At 42.3% G+C, this 16,892-nt stretch overlaps 2 protein-coding genes across 4 annotated transcripts; both read right to left on the bottom strand.

Moving 5' to 3' along the window:
• Positions 1-72: 72 nt before the first annotated feature.
• Positions 73-4,990, bottom strand: LOC109632252 (collagen triple helix repeat-containing protein 1). Of its 3 annotated transcripts, XM_069537526.1 has the most exons (5): positions 4,785-4,990; positions 3,730-3,810; positions 1,879-2,097; positions 1,537-1,753; positions 73-546 (listed from the first exon to the last, which is right to left on the bottom strand). In XM_069537526.1, exons 1-5 carry the CDS (start codon positions 4,905-4,907, stop codon positions 404-406), a joined length of 783 nt encoding a protein of 260 aa, XP_069393627.1. In that variant the 5' UTR covers positions 4,908-4,990; the 3' UTR covers positions 73-403. The 3 variants fall into 3 exon arrangements, with proteins under 3 accessions (XP_069393627.1, XP_019947006.1, XP_019947005.1); XM_020091447.2 differs by lacking the exon at positions 3,730-3,810 and having other exon boundaries at positions 4,827-4,987; XM_020091446.2 differs by lacking the exon at positions 3,730-3,810 and having other exon boundaries at positions 4,785-4,983.
• A 916-nt stretch (positions 4,991-5,906) lies between these two features.
• Positions 5,907-15,775, bottom strand: fzd6 (frizzled class receptor 6). The gene is made up of 8 exons (XM_020091395.2): positions 15,612-15,775; positions 13,984-14,409; positions 10,454-10,650; positions 9,785-10,364; positions 9,253-9,672; positions 8,935-9,083; positions 8,431-8,829; positions 5,907-7,775 (listed from the first exon to the last, which is right to left on the bottom strand). The coding sequence occupies exons 2-8, from the start codon at positions 14,167-14,169 to the stop codon at positions 7,613-7,615; spliced, it is 2,094 nt and encodes a 697-aa protein (XP_019946954.1). The 5' UTR covers positions 14,170-14,409; positions 15,612-15,775; the 3' UTR covers positions 5,907-7,612.
• Between the last annotated feature and the right edge of the window lie 1,117 nt (positions 15,776-16,892).

Genomic DNA, 16,892 nt, shown 5'->3' with positions numbered 1-16,892 from the left:
TCTAAGTAAAATTATATTTTAAAGCTTCTAAAACATATCAGTGATTAGAAGTAGTCACATCAATGAGTTAAATTCTTTAAAAAAAGGATTGTTTTATTAACAGTAACAATTTAAACATAAGTACATAGTTTAAATATTGTCAATGTCTTATCACAAAGTCTGTTTATCGGTTACTGGAATGTAACAGCACCCTCAAGAAGAGAAGCTACAGTACAATGTTTATTTCTGGTGGACAGAATGACAAAGGATTCCTGTTTGCAGGTCATCTAGTATCGTACTCCAACGAGAAAAGAAAAAAACATTCAAGTTACAATCAGTGATGCTGTGACGCCTCAGCAAAAACCATACCCGATCATTTTGAGGGAAAACATACTCTTACACTGCCACGACTGTTTGTTCAGATTTATTTAGGCAGTTCCTCAATGATGACCCTGGATACTGAGTTCCAGCCTGTAGATGCGTCACCTCTGGGGTAGTCAGCGCAGGTCCCCACCCACACGGCCACATCAACCAGCCCAGCTTTAACACCCTCGCACAGGCCTTCAACTGCAGAGGGGCAAACAGAGGATCGTGTGAGAGAATGAATTTCAGTGAACATGTAAACTGTCTTGTTTTAGTTTTATTGACACAGTGGTGCACTTGAAAAAAATTTATAAGAGGAGTGCTTTAAAGTTTGAAAATTGCTGACAAAGCTTTGCAAAAATGCAATTAAATGACCACTTAAAGGAAGAGTTTGTCACGGAAATTGAAAGGCTTGGCTTGTAAACAGCTACTCTCAGCCGACAGTTAGCTTAGCTTATTACAAGAGTGACAAAGGTAGCCTTGCTGAGCTCTGTCCACATGTAGCCAAAGTAGCAACAGGTACGAAGCTAACCTGTGTCTGTCATCATGTAATGAAGATGAATAAAGCTGGGAATATTAACCCACTGGAAGAAACCTGTGACCACCCGATAAATATTACTACTGATCATGAAACAGTGTAAAACAAAACGTGTAGTTTTTATACTTTGTTTTTGTTTGCAGTCGGTAAACATGGTGTAATGTATTCAGTGAGTTTTGGAGAGCCAGCTGTTTGCCCCATAGACTAGGCTTCTATAAAGATGGACGACATGACAGCTCCCCAAAAGTGAAGCCAAAGCATCTTGATCTCCCCCTGGTGGCTCGCTACAGTATTAGTCATAAATCCTGCCTCTTCCATTTTAGTTGATGGGACAAACTTAACTAAAATGTCAAAGTACACATGAAATATCTAAAAATATGCTTTCTGTCTGTTTGGGCAGTTTTTATCACACTGATGAATTGTTGAAGTGTTCATGTTCAGGGTAAGTTGGGTGATAATTAGCTATTTGATGCTGTGATGATGCTACTCAGGATTGGTCACCATATGATTAATGAAGTGGATGTTTGTATGTTAGTACAGTCCAGGGCCACTAGAGGGCTTCAGTAGGCCAACTATAGCTTATTAAATTAACATACCGGAAAAGAAGAAGTTCACTTTATTTATTGCACAAAAGATCGTATATACTCCAGTCGTACCTGAGGACGTTCTGTGAATGTTGATGGTTGAGTTGAGCTCAGGGCTTCCCTGGTCTAAGTAGATGATTGACTCTATGGGCAGGGGTCCAGAACACTCTGCTCCGTTGAAGGTGAAGTACCACCTCTGGCAGCAGGCGTTCTTACACTTGAGTCTGAGGGAGCCACTGAAGAGGACTCTGAGGGCGCTGTCTGAACGCATCTTGGTGAATGTACAGTCCTGCAACACAATATTTAAAGTAATGCTGTGCACTGGGTTGGCTGTGAAACAAACATTTATGTGAATTTATAAAGTGAAGTGAACAAGCATATGAACAAGCATATTTTCTGTGTCAAATTACTTACTGCCACTTTACCCAGGTCAATCCCATAATTCAGAGAGTTCCAGGCACACTGCTTGTAGTTGGGCTTCCAGGGTTCCTCGAAGATCTCGCTGATGCACTCGCCTTTCTCACCTTTGTGCCCGTCGCGGCCAGGGATTCCCGGCGTCCCCGGAATGCCGTTAGCCCCGGGGTTACCGTCTCTGCCAGAGGGGCCTCCTGGCCCCTGCATGCAGCTGCCGTACTGGAAAAACAAGGAAGAGAAATAGAGGTGGAAGTCAATAATGAAAGGAAGACCTACAACAACAACATCTGTTGTTATCAAACCTGTTATTTTAGTTTTCTTTTTTCAGTTAAATCCTTGTTTGGGCTACATGCACCACAGACAACTCAAAGCTGCCATCCATCCAACCATCACATGCAAGAAGCCAGACTACTCCTCATTTACAATTCACGTAAACAAATACACTGCCATCGGGGTGAAGTAAGTGTAAAAACAGATGTGATCGGAACCAAGGCAAAGCAACAGAACCAGCAACCGTGACACCATGAAGCAAGTGACAACAGATTGAATGTTAATGAGGAACTGAAATCTTGGTGAGGACCTAAATCAGCAGTTGTCTGGCCCCACATATCTTAGTGTGATTCATTCTCCTGCTAAATCTGCTGCTATGTTTAGACAGATGCTGCATCTTACTCAAGCTGACTCAAATACACACAGACATGGAGACAGGGGAGCTCGCCAAAACCTACCACATACAGAGGCTGACACAATGTAGATCCAAATAGCTTCATGTGATGTGTTCTTCAAAGACACTGTTTGAGTGTAGGTCAACTCTTCCAAGTTTTCTTCTTTTTTTACTCGGAGTCGAGTTTTTAATTTTGGTGTGGTGATTTGTGAGTGTCATCTACTCATTCATTTAGTCGGGACAGACATAAACTGACACGTAGAAGTGCGTCCTCGCCCTTGGCTCAGGTTTTTTTTTTGTTGGGTCATTGCTTCCCCTTTGTCCTCAGCATGCAGCTGTGGAGCAGTTATAGGGGGCACATGGCCAAAAGACTCTAAGACGATAAATACTCCCAAGGAGGGAAAGAACAAAGAGCTTTTCTTCCTCTTTCAGCATCTTGTCCAGACTTGAGTCTCTGGGGTAAAGCAGAAAAATCCAGATCAAACCACGTGAAGCTGCAAAAAAAGGCTAAATGTAGAGAGAACTACAATATTTTAACCTCAGCTGCTGAGGAGCAGATGGTTGAGAGTCTGTTTTAGCCATTAAGTGGCTTTGCTGGAGCAACCTGGAGACGTAAAGGTCTGACATCATCTCTGCTGGAAACCAGACAGTCTGTGATGACAGCATTCAATTGCAGGTTGGTATGCAAGTGCTATAACACACTTAGGGATTTATCCTAAAAGAAAAAAAGGGACAACACCTCTGAGCGTCTTGGGGGGAAAATGAAAATGTCGCAAACCCACTGTTAGTCTGTTTGGTTGATATTCGCCAAGGAAACGAGTCTGTTTTAATAAGGGTTGGATTTTTGGAGACCTTTCAAAGCGTGGAACTGAATGGAACCTCTGTCCACAAAGCCACACAGCTGACTTTTATATTAGCTTCCAGTCTGCTCTTTCTATAGTGGTGCTGCCTGCCTGCATGAATTACACTCCAGCCACCGCTGCATATTAGTAGCACACAGTCCGTTACTGTAACCGATGCGTAAAGGCTGTATTTGCCCCCAAATTGCAGAGGAATCAGTGGTATTTCATGCATTAGTCCAAACTGAGGCGAGGGCTGAGGCTCTCCTCGAGCATGCAGAGCGTGGATATAAAGCCGGGCTTTGAGAGTTCTTCAGATTCAGAACACCTCCAGGATTTTATGATTACCGTGTTGCTCAAATGAGCAGATCTCCTCTCTCCAGAGTGACTAGTGCAGTTGGGCTTTTCTGCATCATTTCCACCAGTGCACTAGATACAGATGGTAAAATAAGATGCTATTCATTATATCCCGCTCCTGTGGTCTCAGCTGTGGAATAACACTTTGGAGGATAACAAAAAGCTGAGCTCAGTGGTTGTCATTGTGGGTCATGCAGACTCTGAGTCCCTGTGAGGGCGGGGGACCCGCAGAGTCTCCCCCAACAAAATAAACATTAGTTTCACTTTCATTTGACTCCCAAGAGAATAAATAGAGAATGTGTGTCCACTCTGTTCCTTCACCCAACAACAACCAGGGAGGTTATGTAATGCTGCTCAAAAAAGTCTAAGATCAGGGTTGGTGAAAACGAGTACATTCAAGCGGTGGTGGACTTCAATGACAAAACTGAACCTCACTTTAGTTTTATTTCTTTTTTGAGATTTTAAGACATTATTACCCTGTAGTATTCATCCCAACCTCAATTCAGATAAACAGTACAAATACAACCATCAAAGAAAAGGCAGACAATCTGTGAGCCAGACCCCAACTTCCTGTTGGGAATTCTTTTTGTTTTGTTCTGTTCATTCAGGCTGTTGAAGAACAGCCACACACTTAGAATAATATAGAACCAACTGACCATACAAAAAGCTTTATATCTTTTCTGCTGCCAGGTAGTTTTGGTGACCACTGTGCTAAAGTTGTGACCACACTGATTGAAGTGTTAGCCCACATGTGGATTATGTGGGTGAATCAGCAACTTTTTTTTCTTTCTTCTTCTTTTTAGAGAAGTCAGTCTAAGTATAATCCAATAGTCAGTTTAAAGCAAATAGCATGCAAAGTGCACAATGATGATAAAAGATACAAGTGACGAGTAGAACAATATTTTGATGGAAACCCTTTTTTTAAGTTTTTCATTATGGGAAGCCACAAAGACAAGCCACACAGCATCACTGTCTTCTATAAAGTCACTGAACTTTTAGAAGTGATCATAGTGACTGTGTGCTTCATCTTATCTGCTCTCTCTTACCTTGTCTGCGTCGGGATCCTTTCGGTATCCTCTATTTCTCACCTTTTCCACGCCATACAGGGGCAGAGCCAGGCAGGCGAGCAGCAGCAGCAGGCGGCCAACAACCAGCACAGACATCATCATACAGCAGAGAGCAGAGACTGAGTGAGTGTGTGGCGACAGTTTGACTCCAGCTGCAGCCAGTTTGAGTCCAGAGGAGGAGGAGGGCAGGACGAGAGGGGAGCAGCTATAGTGAAGCTGCAGGAACCAACTCGAAAGGAAACAAAAGAAAAACAGTGTCAGCGTCCCTCTGAGATTCACATAGCAGCAGAACACAACATACGTTATCTCAAGGCACCTTAAATTGAGGTTGAGACCTTACACAATTAGAGAGACACTCAACACTTCCCACAATGAGCAAGCATAGTGGACTGTGGAGAACCCCCCCCCCCCCCCCATTAACTGGAAGAAAGAAACTTCAAGCAGAACCAGACTCAGTGTGGGCGACCATCTGCCTCGACCGGTTAGGGTAAACAGGGAGTAATGGGGAGAGACAAAGGAGAGAGGGAAAGAGAGAGAAAGAGAGAGAGAGAGAGAGAGGGAGAACAGGGATATTTGTGTATGTGTCATATTTAAGCTCTCTCAGACGAGTTGTTATAATGAAAATAATAAGAGTGATGCTTCTGACCATCCTTCTCAAGAGGCTTCTTAGGAGTTGAATTTAATCACTGAGACAAATATATATTGTGATATTGTGTACATTCATGTGTAAGCCAATCAACTTCTCTCTCAAATTTTTATGTATTTTTAATTTCATTTCAAGACTCCCATTAAAGAGATTATAGTTGAGAGAACAATTAGCATTTTAAGATTAAATAAAGATGAGGCAAAAGGGAAGGCTATTTCTAAGCAGCTAAATGTGAGTATGAGAACTCAGGCTAAATCTCATATTGATCTGGGCAAGACAAAGAGGTGATCTCATTTTGAAAATGTTCTTTCCCCTGAGTTAAAAGTTAGGTTAAGCTAACAGATGAAAAATTAAGTTTTAACAGTATTTTGTGTGTTGATAGATGAACACTGTCCCTATCAAATAAATAATGACAAATATCTTATAATTAAGACAATTAGTGACACAAACACATTAATTCAATCTTTTATTATTCAATATTTTATCAAAAACAAAATTGGATTGAAAAGACAGGCTACATAAAAACAGCTCACAGAACTGTATTGACAGAGGTTTTCAAAGTGGGAGGAAGGCTCAGGGAATATAAGTGGAAATTGATTTGGTAGTCACATAAAACAGCCTAACCATGTGGGATTTGGTTAAATAGAAATTGAGCAAAACTACTTAAACTTAGTTGGGGGGAGGAGGCCCCTCTTTCCCAGCTTTGTCTGAGGCCCCCATTCTCTCACTTTGAAAACCCCATTACAGAGTATTTAATAGACACCACTATCATATGCAAGACCCCAGTCCACATGTCAGAGTAAGAATATACAGTAGAAATAGGCTGAGGAGGATTCCCTTTTCAATAGTGTTACTGAAACTATCACGTGTCTCCCAAATATAAAAGATAAAGAAAGCTGAGGGAAGAATCGGCCCCTACACAGCAAAACACTAAAGCACAAGACATGCTCTAATAAAACACACTTCTCGAAAGAGTGATGTATGATCTGTGACCCATGTGTTATAAAAAAAAACCTGAACAATCCACAAAACATTTCAAATATTCATTTATGACTATTCATAGTTTATAAGTAGTGGTTTGTGCTTCTAATGAAAAATATTGCAAAGCCTGTTTGATTTGTTTCTTCAATTTGCTTGAAGATCATAAAACTTAACGCTTACAACAAGAACACAGGTAGACATCACACATGCAAAACATCTGTCGGTTCTTTGAGGAGGAGGAAGACACATTCTTTCAGAAAACTATAAAGCTTGAATACTTGATCCAGATTCACATCTTTGAAAATGCTTACAGGGGCCAAGAATCTGTGTTTACACAACATAAATATGGAGGAAAATGGAGGTAAACATAAAATGAAAGAACATCTTAAGAAAATTTAAAAAAAAATCAAGTTTAAGAGTATGCTTCTTTTCAAAGAAGAAAAAAAAAGTTGCACAAAGTGTATTACAAGATGAGGTTTCAAGGTAACCCACCTTTAACACAAAGAACAATAAGACATTCAATAAGAGTTCACCACAGGAAGTCTCTCCTCATGCTCAATGTTTGGCATCATCATCATCTTTCTAGCAAAACTCTCAGTGTAACGACTAGTCCAGTCAAAGACTTTCAAAAAAATATGTAGATAAATATTTCTTGTGTTAACTAGTATGCATTATATGCTTCTGAGCTACCAATGTACAAAACAGTGGAGATAATGTACTCCTTAAAATCAAACTGGTGGTTTTACAGTTGGGACAGAGCTGCTGTGTGCGTGAGGCTAAAAGCTCAGTAAAGCTGAAAGACAAAATTGTGACCAAAACTAAATTAATCTAGCACCTTCAGATTCTCTGCTAAAACTCACTGAACCACATTTGAAATACTCAAGGTATGATACATCTTGCTGGTGATACACATTCACTGACTATAATGAAACCAATACAATAATAATCTGATGAATACAACACAAAGAGGTAACATCAACCAGCAACAAGTGTGACTGTTTACACAGTGGTATCATGGATGAATGGATCGATCGATAAATGGATGGATGGATGGATGGATGAATAAATGGATGGATGGATAGATAAATGGATGGATGGATGGATAGATAGATAAATGGATGGATGGATAGATAAATGGATGGATGGATAGATAAATGGGTGGATGGATTGATCAGATATCTTAGCAGCTGCTATCCTTTGTGTCCTTGCTCTCCTCAGGCACCTTGTGCACCAGCTGGTGGGTGGAGTCGTGGATGATGCTGCTGTGTGATTTTTTTATAGCTGGATGTTGCTGTCCAATGGGAACCTGTCTGGCCTCTGACAGCTCGCTCTTCGGAGTCATCCTAAACCAATCAGGACACATTCAAGGTTATTGGTGGTTACTGCTTGTACAAGTGTAGTTCCATATACAGAGAAGCCATGTTTTACAGCAGGTAGTAGTAGTGTTACTTCTAAACATTTTCAAAACATGAAGGTACAGACAAGGTAAAACATTTTCCAGTCACTGTGGAATTTTGCAAGTTGCTGACTAAAGTTTCTGATCGGTGATCGATCAGCAGATCGCTACGTGTGAACTCTTCAAACACGCAATTAGGGAAGCTTGAAGACACATCGCTGACGTGTCGCAGATCAGCTGAAAATCTCCTCAGGGTAACTCCAACCAATCGGAGCTCAGGACAGGGTGAAGGTACATGAAGTGGAGAGATGCTCCCCAATTTATTTTACATTTTAAATTGCAGAAATCGAGCAGGGACAGAGTGACACAAACTCAGCTTTTATTAACTGCATTGGGCTCAGGTCGGGCCTGGACAGAAAAAAACACCAAATGCCTTTTGGGTTGTGGTTGGGCTCAGTTAGTCAGATGAGCAGGAACTCACAACTGCTAGACTACGATCACATGACAACTAGCAGCGTCATATGAACTGTGCAGATCCTTTGACTTTAACAGTTATAAAGTGTGAGCTCTGCTTATGATATCTCAGATCTGGCCTCACTTACCTCCCATCTGGATGCAGGTTCTCTGAGTGGCTGCTGACCTTGCTGGAACCACCTCTGCTGCGTCTCTCTCCCCGCTCCCTCTCTCTGTCCCTCTCCCCTCTTCTGGAGCTTCGGCTCGAGGTGCCCCTGTCCAGGTGCTCCCTGGCTGAGGCCTCAGACAGAGAACCTTGCATGTGGGGATCATGGTTGCCCAGTGCAGAGGTTCCTTTACTAGTGGTGTTGGCTAGGGTGGAGGCAGGGGTGGGAGAAGCGCCCGTGCTTGTGCCCATGGACTTGGAGATGACCTTGAGCTTGTGAGAGCTGGGCTTGTAGTGTTTCTTCTTGTGCTGGACGCGGCTGTTGTGCTTGAGGAAGAACTCGCAGGACTCCTGGAGCACCCGGCGGCTCTCGCTGATGGGACTGTGGGTCAGCGATCATGAAAATGTTTTACGATAATGCATAAATAAATCTATTTCTTCAGGTAACTGAGTTTGAATTGTAACAATAAAAGAAAAGGGCTCTCACTCTCTCTTGCGGGTCCTGTTGAAGAAGTACGCCCACTCAGAGCATGTCTTCTTGCTGCTGACCCAGAACACTGCAGATATTCCAACCACCAGCGTCATCAAGTATTTTACCAAAAACAGAGAGAGGTCTGGACGGTCGTTCTCTGTTGTCTGAAACAAAGAAGCAAAATCAAATTGAACAAAAGTGTGTGAATCATCATATATATATATACTTTTTGTATAAACACGACACAATGTTAGTTGCAAAGCCTTTTCTCATCTGCACTTTGGCCTTGACTTGTTCCACAACATGTTCAGTAAGTGAATGAGCCACAGCTACCTTGTAGGAACATGGGATGCTGTACTCCTGACAGCGGTCGTTGATCCAGGTGTTCTCCCAGGCGCTGCGATGACTCTGTTCGTAGGTGTAGCAGGCTAACAGAGTGACCAGCGGGACCAGATAAAGGCAGCTGAACACACCGATGCGGATCATGAACTTCTTCAGCTTCTCCTGGTTACGCTCGTCGTGCTGAATGACCTGTCGGACGTGGTTGAGGGAGACGATGCCTGCCAGGATGAGGAAGAGGCCGACTATGACGCCAACACACAGCGGAGCCAGAACAAAGTAGCGCAGGGCGTCCAGGTCATAAAGTCCTACAAAACAGACCCCGCTGATGTTGTCCCCCTCAACCTTGTTCATGGCAAGTAGCATGACAGTTAGCGCTCCGGGGATCCCCCAGGCTGCAGAGTGAAACCACACCTACAGACAGATGACAAAGATGAATGTTTTCGATTTATCATTTTATATTTATTTTCTATATTGTCTTGTTATTTTCAAAGAACACCTGAGCATAAATTCCCGAAAACCTTACCGCCTTTTTCTCTATGGCTTCACAGCTCCACTTGGGTCCAGCTGCCAGGAACCAGGTGATGGTGAGGATGACCCACCAGACAATACCGGCGATGGAGAAGAAGTAGAGGAGCATGAAAAGCAAAGTGCACCCTTTACTCTGAGAGCCGAGCACCACTGTATCGATGCCTGCAGGCTGCACTGCCTTGGTACAGGCCGCTTTGTTCCCCAGCAAGAACCCGATGAAGTATATGAGCGAGACGAAGCTGTAGCAGACGGCGTAAAAGATTATGGGCCGCTCAGGGTAGCGGAAACGCTTAACATCAATGAGAAAAGTGAGGAATGTGAAGAGAGTGGCTCCCAGGCAGATGATGGAACACACGCCGATGAAGCTCTTTGCAAACTCAATGTCGTGGGGTTTGAAGTACATGTTGGAGCAGGGCGGAGCACAGTCCTGGGCGCCCAGGAACGATGATCCATGACCTGGCTTGGTCTTTAACTGCAGAGGGCACCAGAAGCCCAGGTCCCTCATAGCTGATGAGGAGATCACTGGTGTGGTTGCAGGAAGAGTAGAATCGACATCAGAACTACATGAATCCAATCTAAAGGGAAAAAAATTATAACGGTTGATCAACTTATGCGAAAACATTTGTATTGCTTTTGTGGATGTCTGTACGTGACGCCTTCTTACTTGTCACATTGTAGCTCAGGAGGCCATGTGATGCCAAAGATCCGGATATTCTCCTTGCAGTCTGACAGAACTTCCTCACAGCGCTCTCGACAAGGACGAATAACTTTATTCTCCTCAGTGCATGCTGGGATAAAGGCTTGACATAGGAAGTGGTGGACGTCTGGAGAGCAGCGGAGGTTTGTCAGGGGCATGAAAGGCTGACGATTAAAAGAAAGGTTTTGCAATTAATGATTCACATTTGAAAGTAAACTCAAAGTACATGAACATGTTTAGTACATTTAAATTTTGAAAGGTAAGTGCGGATACACACATAAATATATATATAATCATTTAAAACACTTTTGGAAAACCTTTTATGGTCAGATTTCTGGGAAGTTAAAATGAAAGTAAAAGTATGGTGAAGGTGCTCATTGGTTCACAAAGGAACCCAAAATGTCAAGAGTACCATGGCACTCTTCTGGGGGGAAAAAAGTTACAATAACCTTAATTTAAATGGCTATTTCATGGTGCAATTCTGAGTATGGCGGCCCTTCAGGGTATTAATTTCAGCTTGCTGAGCTTCAGTGCTCTATAGCGCCACACAAAGGGGCCCATTGACTGGCAAGCAAACCATATTCTTCCTTTCAACACACTGGTCAGGAACTTGAGAGAGGGGAAGAAGGAGAAGGGGGTGCAGTCTAGGTGGCAGGAAATGAGTGTGCGGACATTTGGAAACACAACCGGCCAAGAGGGCTGGAATGCAGAGCTGTTGATAGGATAGGCTGCTAAGGAGCCACACAGTATTAGTGTGTCCACAGGGTGTGTAGATATTTATCAGTGGGATACATGGCTCACACTGAAGACAACCTCATTCCAGTTAAACAAATCCACATCATGTCTATGGTCTTGTTTATTTATCCTTAGGTTTTAAGTTCAGACTTTGTAGACAGGAAGAGGTTTCTGTAATATCGCCTGTAAACCAAGTTGCATCACCCAGAACTTCTTATTGTAACCATGTGGACATTTTAAAGCAGTTGGGGATGCAACTGCTGGTTTGAACCTCATCAGACCTTCATGTGCAGACAGACTGATGTCAGTCCATACTGCCAATATTTGTACACAAAAACATACACATACGCTCTAGCACAGTCCGCTATTCAACATCTCCTGTCTTTTTTCCTCCTGAAATCCAGTCTGGCAGTAGGCCCAGTTGTGGGCCCTCGGCTTGCCCTCTCCGACAGTAAGCGTCCTTGTTTCCCTTACTTTGGAGGTCTTGGACTCCTTGTCAGTGAGTTCCCACTTGCTCAACAATCTGACCTTTATTTGCTTTAGAGCGGAGTTACCATAAAAACTGCCCTCATTTCGGGAACAGGCAGGATCAGCACTTCAAGTCGAGTTCATTTGGACTTAAAGGCGAAATCCTCTGCAGAGAATTTCATAGCAAAGCACTTCAAGGATTAAGTGATTCACAAAAAATGGCTGCACACTCACTTTTCAAACTTCACCTCAGACTTCTAAGACACTTGGGTGTTCCCTGTCTGTTACAGTACATCCACTTTGTTTATCTTTGAAATCTTACACATCAAACTTTTCTATTTGAAAAAGCTTGCAAACAGAGGTGGAATCTAGGACCCATGGCAGAGAAAGTTTAGCCCTCCTCCGGAAAATCCTACCGACAGACTGGTGTGAGTCCAGTACGCAGCCAAAGTCTGCTTGATTACAGCATTGAGGCTTTATGGTAACTCACTGCACCATTTCAGAAAGAACTATATACAGTATGTATTGTTGAATGTAAACCACACTGTAGCCTGTCACCTGGGTGACGGCACCGTGGAGGTACGAGTGTGTACAGGGGGGAGAAATGAGTGAGTGATTAACAGAGAGAATACTCGTTGTGGTATGCAGGGTTGGCTTTGTATGGGACTGGGTGTGTCCCTCCCCTTCCTGCACAAATCAAAGGCTCCTCACAACAAAGTCGATGGAGTTGCCGATGGCCAAGGTTGCTGTGAAATAAGAAGCCTTTACCTTTGCCAGATGCCACACAAAAGACTCCTTCAACAGATCACTGTTCACGCTCAACACTCCAACACCAAACATGTGTAACCCAAACCCAGGCCCCCAGGAAGGCAGCGACTTCACTGCTCAGTCTCAGCACAAAACATGTTTGTAACTGAGGGCATTAGTAGTGAGATAACACAGTGAGGATGTTATACGAATTCACACACTGGCAACATAGTGCACTTGACTTAGTTTGGGTGAGATTCCATTAGGCAAGATTTTTACAAAGAGAAATGAGGATTAGCATGAAAATGTCACTTTAAATCAAACGAAAGTTTGATTTCTCCTCACTTCATATGTATGAAAATAGAAATTATAATGTTACTGCAGCTATAGTCTATATTTTCCCTTTTTTTAAAAAAAAGATAAAACGTGTGTGAGTGTATATAACACATTGGACGTAACTCTTGCTTTGTACAGTAGGTTCCTATCATAAATAGTGTAGTGCCTGTGTAGTGCCTGTTCTAAAGCTGCCTGTAAATGGGATAGTTCATCGGAAAATGTAAAATTCACTCATTCTCACCACTATGCTGATGGAGGGCCATGTGAATTGTTTGAGTTTCAGGGGTAAACAGCGTTGCAAAGTTTGGTAGCGCTCGGCTCAGTACGCAGAACCCCAAACTGGAGAACCCCTTGTCGCCATTGTCGTGAAAGTGCTATTGTATTTTCTTGGGGCCTTAACAATACACATGCTAAATGTGAAGGTGATCAAATTAACAATTCTTGAGATATGCTTCCCACATAGAGACAGACAAAGATTTCTGATTTTCAGACAGATGTTCTTCCTGAATCTACTTTTCTTGTTATAGAAACTAAACATCAAGACATTCCTTCATTCACACCTTGAATCTGAACTGATTTCAATAAGGCAACAATATGTAATTATTAAAATAATGTATTATTTTTTTCATGGTTTTCATGTTCACAACATAACTGTTCATTCACTCCATGGTGCTCTATAACAATCAGGCATAATTAACACAAACTGTGGCTGGTAATTTGTGTCTAGCTGTTGATGACCATTACAAAATGGTTATTATGGTTCAATCAATATGCTCCTGAGGGCTGATGGACACTGGCATTTAAAGACCTGACCTAATGATGGCATAAATAATGAAAATCATTTTGAGATGATATTTGACTTGAATTATATTTGTTATTCATATTTATTTTGTATTTACAAGCGGAGTAAGCTTTTTTTCTATCACAGACCGATAGAATATTTTTAATGGAAACTGAGATTAATGAAATGCTTCAACGTGAGTCAGCAGCTGTTAAATCTTATTTGCTGAGCTTCTGGATTGGAAAAAAACATCTCATTCCAACAACCTGACAGCATCACATATATTTTGCCTCAACATGTTCCATTTCATCATACTAAATACACATTTCAACCAAATTCAATCTAATGCATTAAACATGTTCTTGGAAACTCTGAGATCTCCACTTAATTTTAAAATAAAGTGTTGTGGGTTTCACTTTGGGTAACTCACCTCCATATTACTGGCTGCAATATCCTGATCATAGTGCTCCATCATGTTGGGAAAGAAGGTCATGTTGTAAGGCATCCCCAGGCACCGATGAACTCTGATCGGCTCACAGGTAAACAGGCTGTGGGCAGCACACATTCTCACCCATATCAGTGCCAGGCACACCCACAGTGGTCCTGGCATCAGCATTCTGAAAAGTGAGTGTGTGTGTGTGTGTGTGTATTTTGTGTAAAGTAGAACAGATTCCTTTTTGGCTCTGTGCGAGGTTGTCTTGGCCCAGAAGTTGAATTCCCCTGGCTCACACTGTTATCCACATTTCACTCCACCTGGGGACATCTCAGCAGAGCGAGTTGATGTTGCAGGAGGTAAGACTTTCCCATCAGCCCCCCTGTCAGCATGGCCTCTGGGTCACAGATAGGAAACCCACATCTGAAATGAAAGTAATTATACTGAATTAGATTTACACTTTCAGCTAAACAAGGAAAGAGACTCTGGTTTGAGAGCACAGCCTACATTTCATGACGACTTGTCCCCAGGAGCTGAAAGTTCTGTAGCTGATTATTACTGCATTTACTACAGAGTTGCAGAGCAGACACAGACTGGGCTCCTTTCATCGCAACAGCCTTTAATTGCACCACCACATAAAGAAAGAAATTGAACTACCCCTTGTTGTTTTCTTTGCACTCCTACAGGCCTCAGGGCTGCAGTGTGAGGCATCAGTGTTTAGAGAGACATCAGGAAGATGGAATTAATAGACTCAAATCCAGTCAATCCCTGTGCAGCCTTTAACTACATGCATTTACACGGGGTGGGGAATGCTTAAAGATGGGAGCTGATTCAAAAGAATGAGTCTCAGCTTGTTGCTGCATATTAAACTTCACAATCAAGCGTCAATGTTTTCACAAGCACACCTGTAACTAAGAATCTTGAAAGCCTGACAGAACATAATACTGTGATACAAAAGCATCAGTATCAGTATCAGTGGTTTAGGTTTTTATAGGTGCCCAAACAGGTCTAGATCAGGATACTACTCCTGGTTATATCCTGCATAATGACACGTATACATATGTGTTGTAAGCTACTTACATTAAAGATATTATCTTGTAAGAATAAAGAGATAAGATGAGGAAATGATTGCATGAATTCCTGACGATTGTGCTGATATCACCGGTGGTCAGAGTTTATTCAGTGTTTCCTTATCTGTGTTGACATGGAGCCACCTTCAGCAGTCTCGATGGTGCAGACCTCAGGCCTCGGAGTTTCTAACTTTCACTCCAAACATGTTGCAGAGTAAGTACAGTTTGGTTAGCTACTAGCATAAACTTTGCTGTTAGCGTATTAGCAAGGACTGAACATAGAATGGAGAAACGAACAAAACAACAAACAACTTCACCTCTTCGGGAACTTATATTCAACCTGAATCTCACCGCTATAGAGAATGTGTCAGTTTACCGCGGGCACTGGAAGCCGTGTCCCCCCCCCCCCGAACATTAGACACCAGCCGTGGGGAGAGAGTACAGTAAACATCCCTGCCTCGGTTCGCTGCCATGGGACAACGGGGGCCCGGAACAACTTTGTACGCAGGAAAAAAACTCTGTGGGGGTTTGAAAAACTGAAACACAAACACTCACCCTCAACTGCACAGGAGTTGGAGACGCAGCTGACTACATGGAGACAGCTGGTGTGGACCTGTGGGGGATTCGTCGGCGTGTTTCCTGGGACAGACTCCGGCTCCGAGCCTCCAGCCTCAACCTCCGCTTCTCCGCCTGCTCTCAACTATGAGCGGCGTTCAACTGCAGTGGGAAATGTGACCACTTCACTGCATACGCGTGTGAGTGTCGATGCGAACATATGTTCAAACTGGTTCACAAAAAGAGTCGGCACATGATTGTGTTGATATAATATTTGTGTTAAATGAGCTTGTCTCCTGTGTGGGGTTTTTTTTTTTTTGGGGGGGGGGTTAGTTTTTGTGACAGTCTGGGTATGACGGGGAGCACCTGAACGCAGCATGTGTGCAGATCAATCACTGTGTGTGGAACTCTGTATCTAAAGCATATTGTGACGTCACACTGTTCTCTTGCGTCTATTGGATGATGTCATTGTTAATATTCATGTAGACAGTGTTTGGATCTTATTTTTTTCTTCTCATCACAGTTCCTGCATCCATATCAACAGTGGTTTTGGTTTTTCATGGGAAGATTAAAAGGCATTTAAGGCATTTATCAACATTTCAAAACTCACAACGGTGTTGACACAGTATAGAGGACAATATAACACAACAAACGTAAGGCATATATAATTGAATAAATAAATAAAGGATCCAATCCAAGCAGTATACACGAGTCCAGTCAGGGGCATTTTTGTCCCTCGTGCATCGAAGAGATGTTGCAAATATCTTTGGTTCATTCTTCGAAAGGCTTGGCTTTTAAATATTTACATCCACGAATAAAGTGCTTGCCCAACAGAGTCAGGGTATTTATCAGAAAGTAAAAAATTTCAATTTTCACAAGTAATCTAGATATAATCTAAAAATGAAGAGATAAAGGATGAATGTGGAGTTTTCCTAAATACAGTTTAATGGTGTGAACTACATCCCGCAGTATTTATCAAATGTGTCTAAAACCGACTATTAAAGGACTAAAACCCAGCAATGACTCTCAGAGTAAAAATAAAAGTCGAATAATAAAATAAAAATAGAATAAAATGCATGATGGTATGACCTTGTAAAATGGTTTTGTTAAAGACACTAGACACATACAAAGTTTACAGTATGGAGTTATTATTACTATTATAGTTAAGGTTGTTGTTTGTTTTTAAGTATTAAAACCTCTTGTACGAGCTACACAAAGCTTACATCAACCCGACATTTCCCCTTGTGTTTCTAGGGGAGCCTACACATGTGCACTTGCCGT

Source organism: Paralichthys olivaceus, chromosome 13, assembly GCF_024713975.1.
Source record: "Paralichthys olivaceus isolate ysfri-2021 chromosome 13, ASM2471397v2, whole genome shotgun sequence".
Taxonomy (NCBI): domain Eukaryota; kingdom Metazoa; phylum Chordata; class Actinopteri; order Pleuronectiformes; family Paralichthyidae; genus Paralichthys; species Paralichthys olivaceus.
The sequence above is the reverse complement of the archived record's forward strand: the minus strand, read 5'-3'. Positions and strand labels throughout refer to the sequence as shown.

Excerpts from the sequence above, each read along its gene's own strand:
- LOC109632252 (XM_069537526.1), bottom strand. The coding sequence starts at position 4,907 with ATGATGATGTCTGTGCTGGTTGTTGGCCGCCTGCTGCTGCTGCTCGCC. Across the intron at positions 2,098-3,729 it reads CTGCTCATTTGAGCAACACG|TACGGCAGCTGCATGCAGGG; the intron begins GTAATCATAAAA and ends TTGTTTTTCCAG. Across the intron at positions 1,754-1,878 it reads TTGACCTGGGTAAAGTGGCA|GACTGTACATTCACCAAGAT; the intron begins GTAAGTAATTTG and ends ATTGTGTTGCAG.
- fzd6 (XM_020091395.2), bottom strand. The coding sequence starts at position 14,169 with ATGCTGATGCCAGGACCACTGTGGGTGTGCCTGGCACTGATATGGGTG. Across the intron at positions 10,651-13,983 it reads TTGCAGCCAGTAATATGGAG|CCTTTCATGCCCCTGACAAA; the intron begins GTGAGTTACCCA and ends TTTAATCGTCAG. Across the intron at positions 7,776-8,430 it reads AACCTGCATCCAGATGGGAG|GATGACTCCGAAGAGCGAGC; the intron begins GTAAGTGAGGCC and ends TGATTGGTTTAG.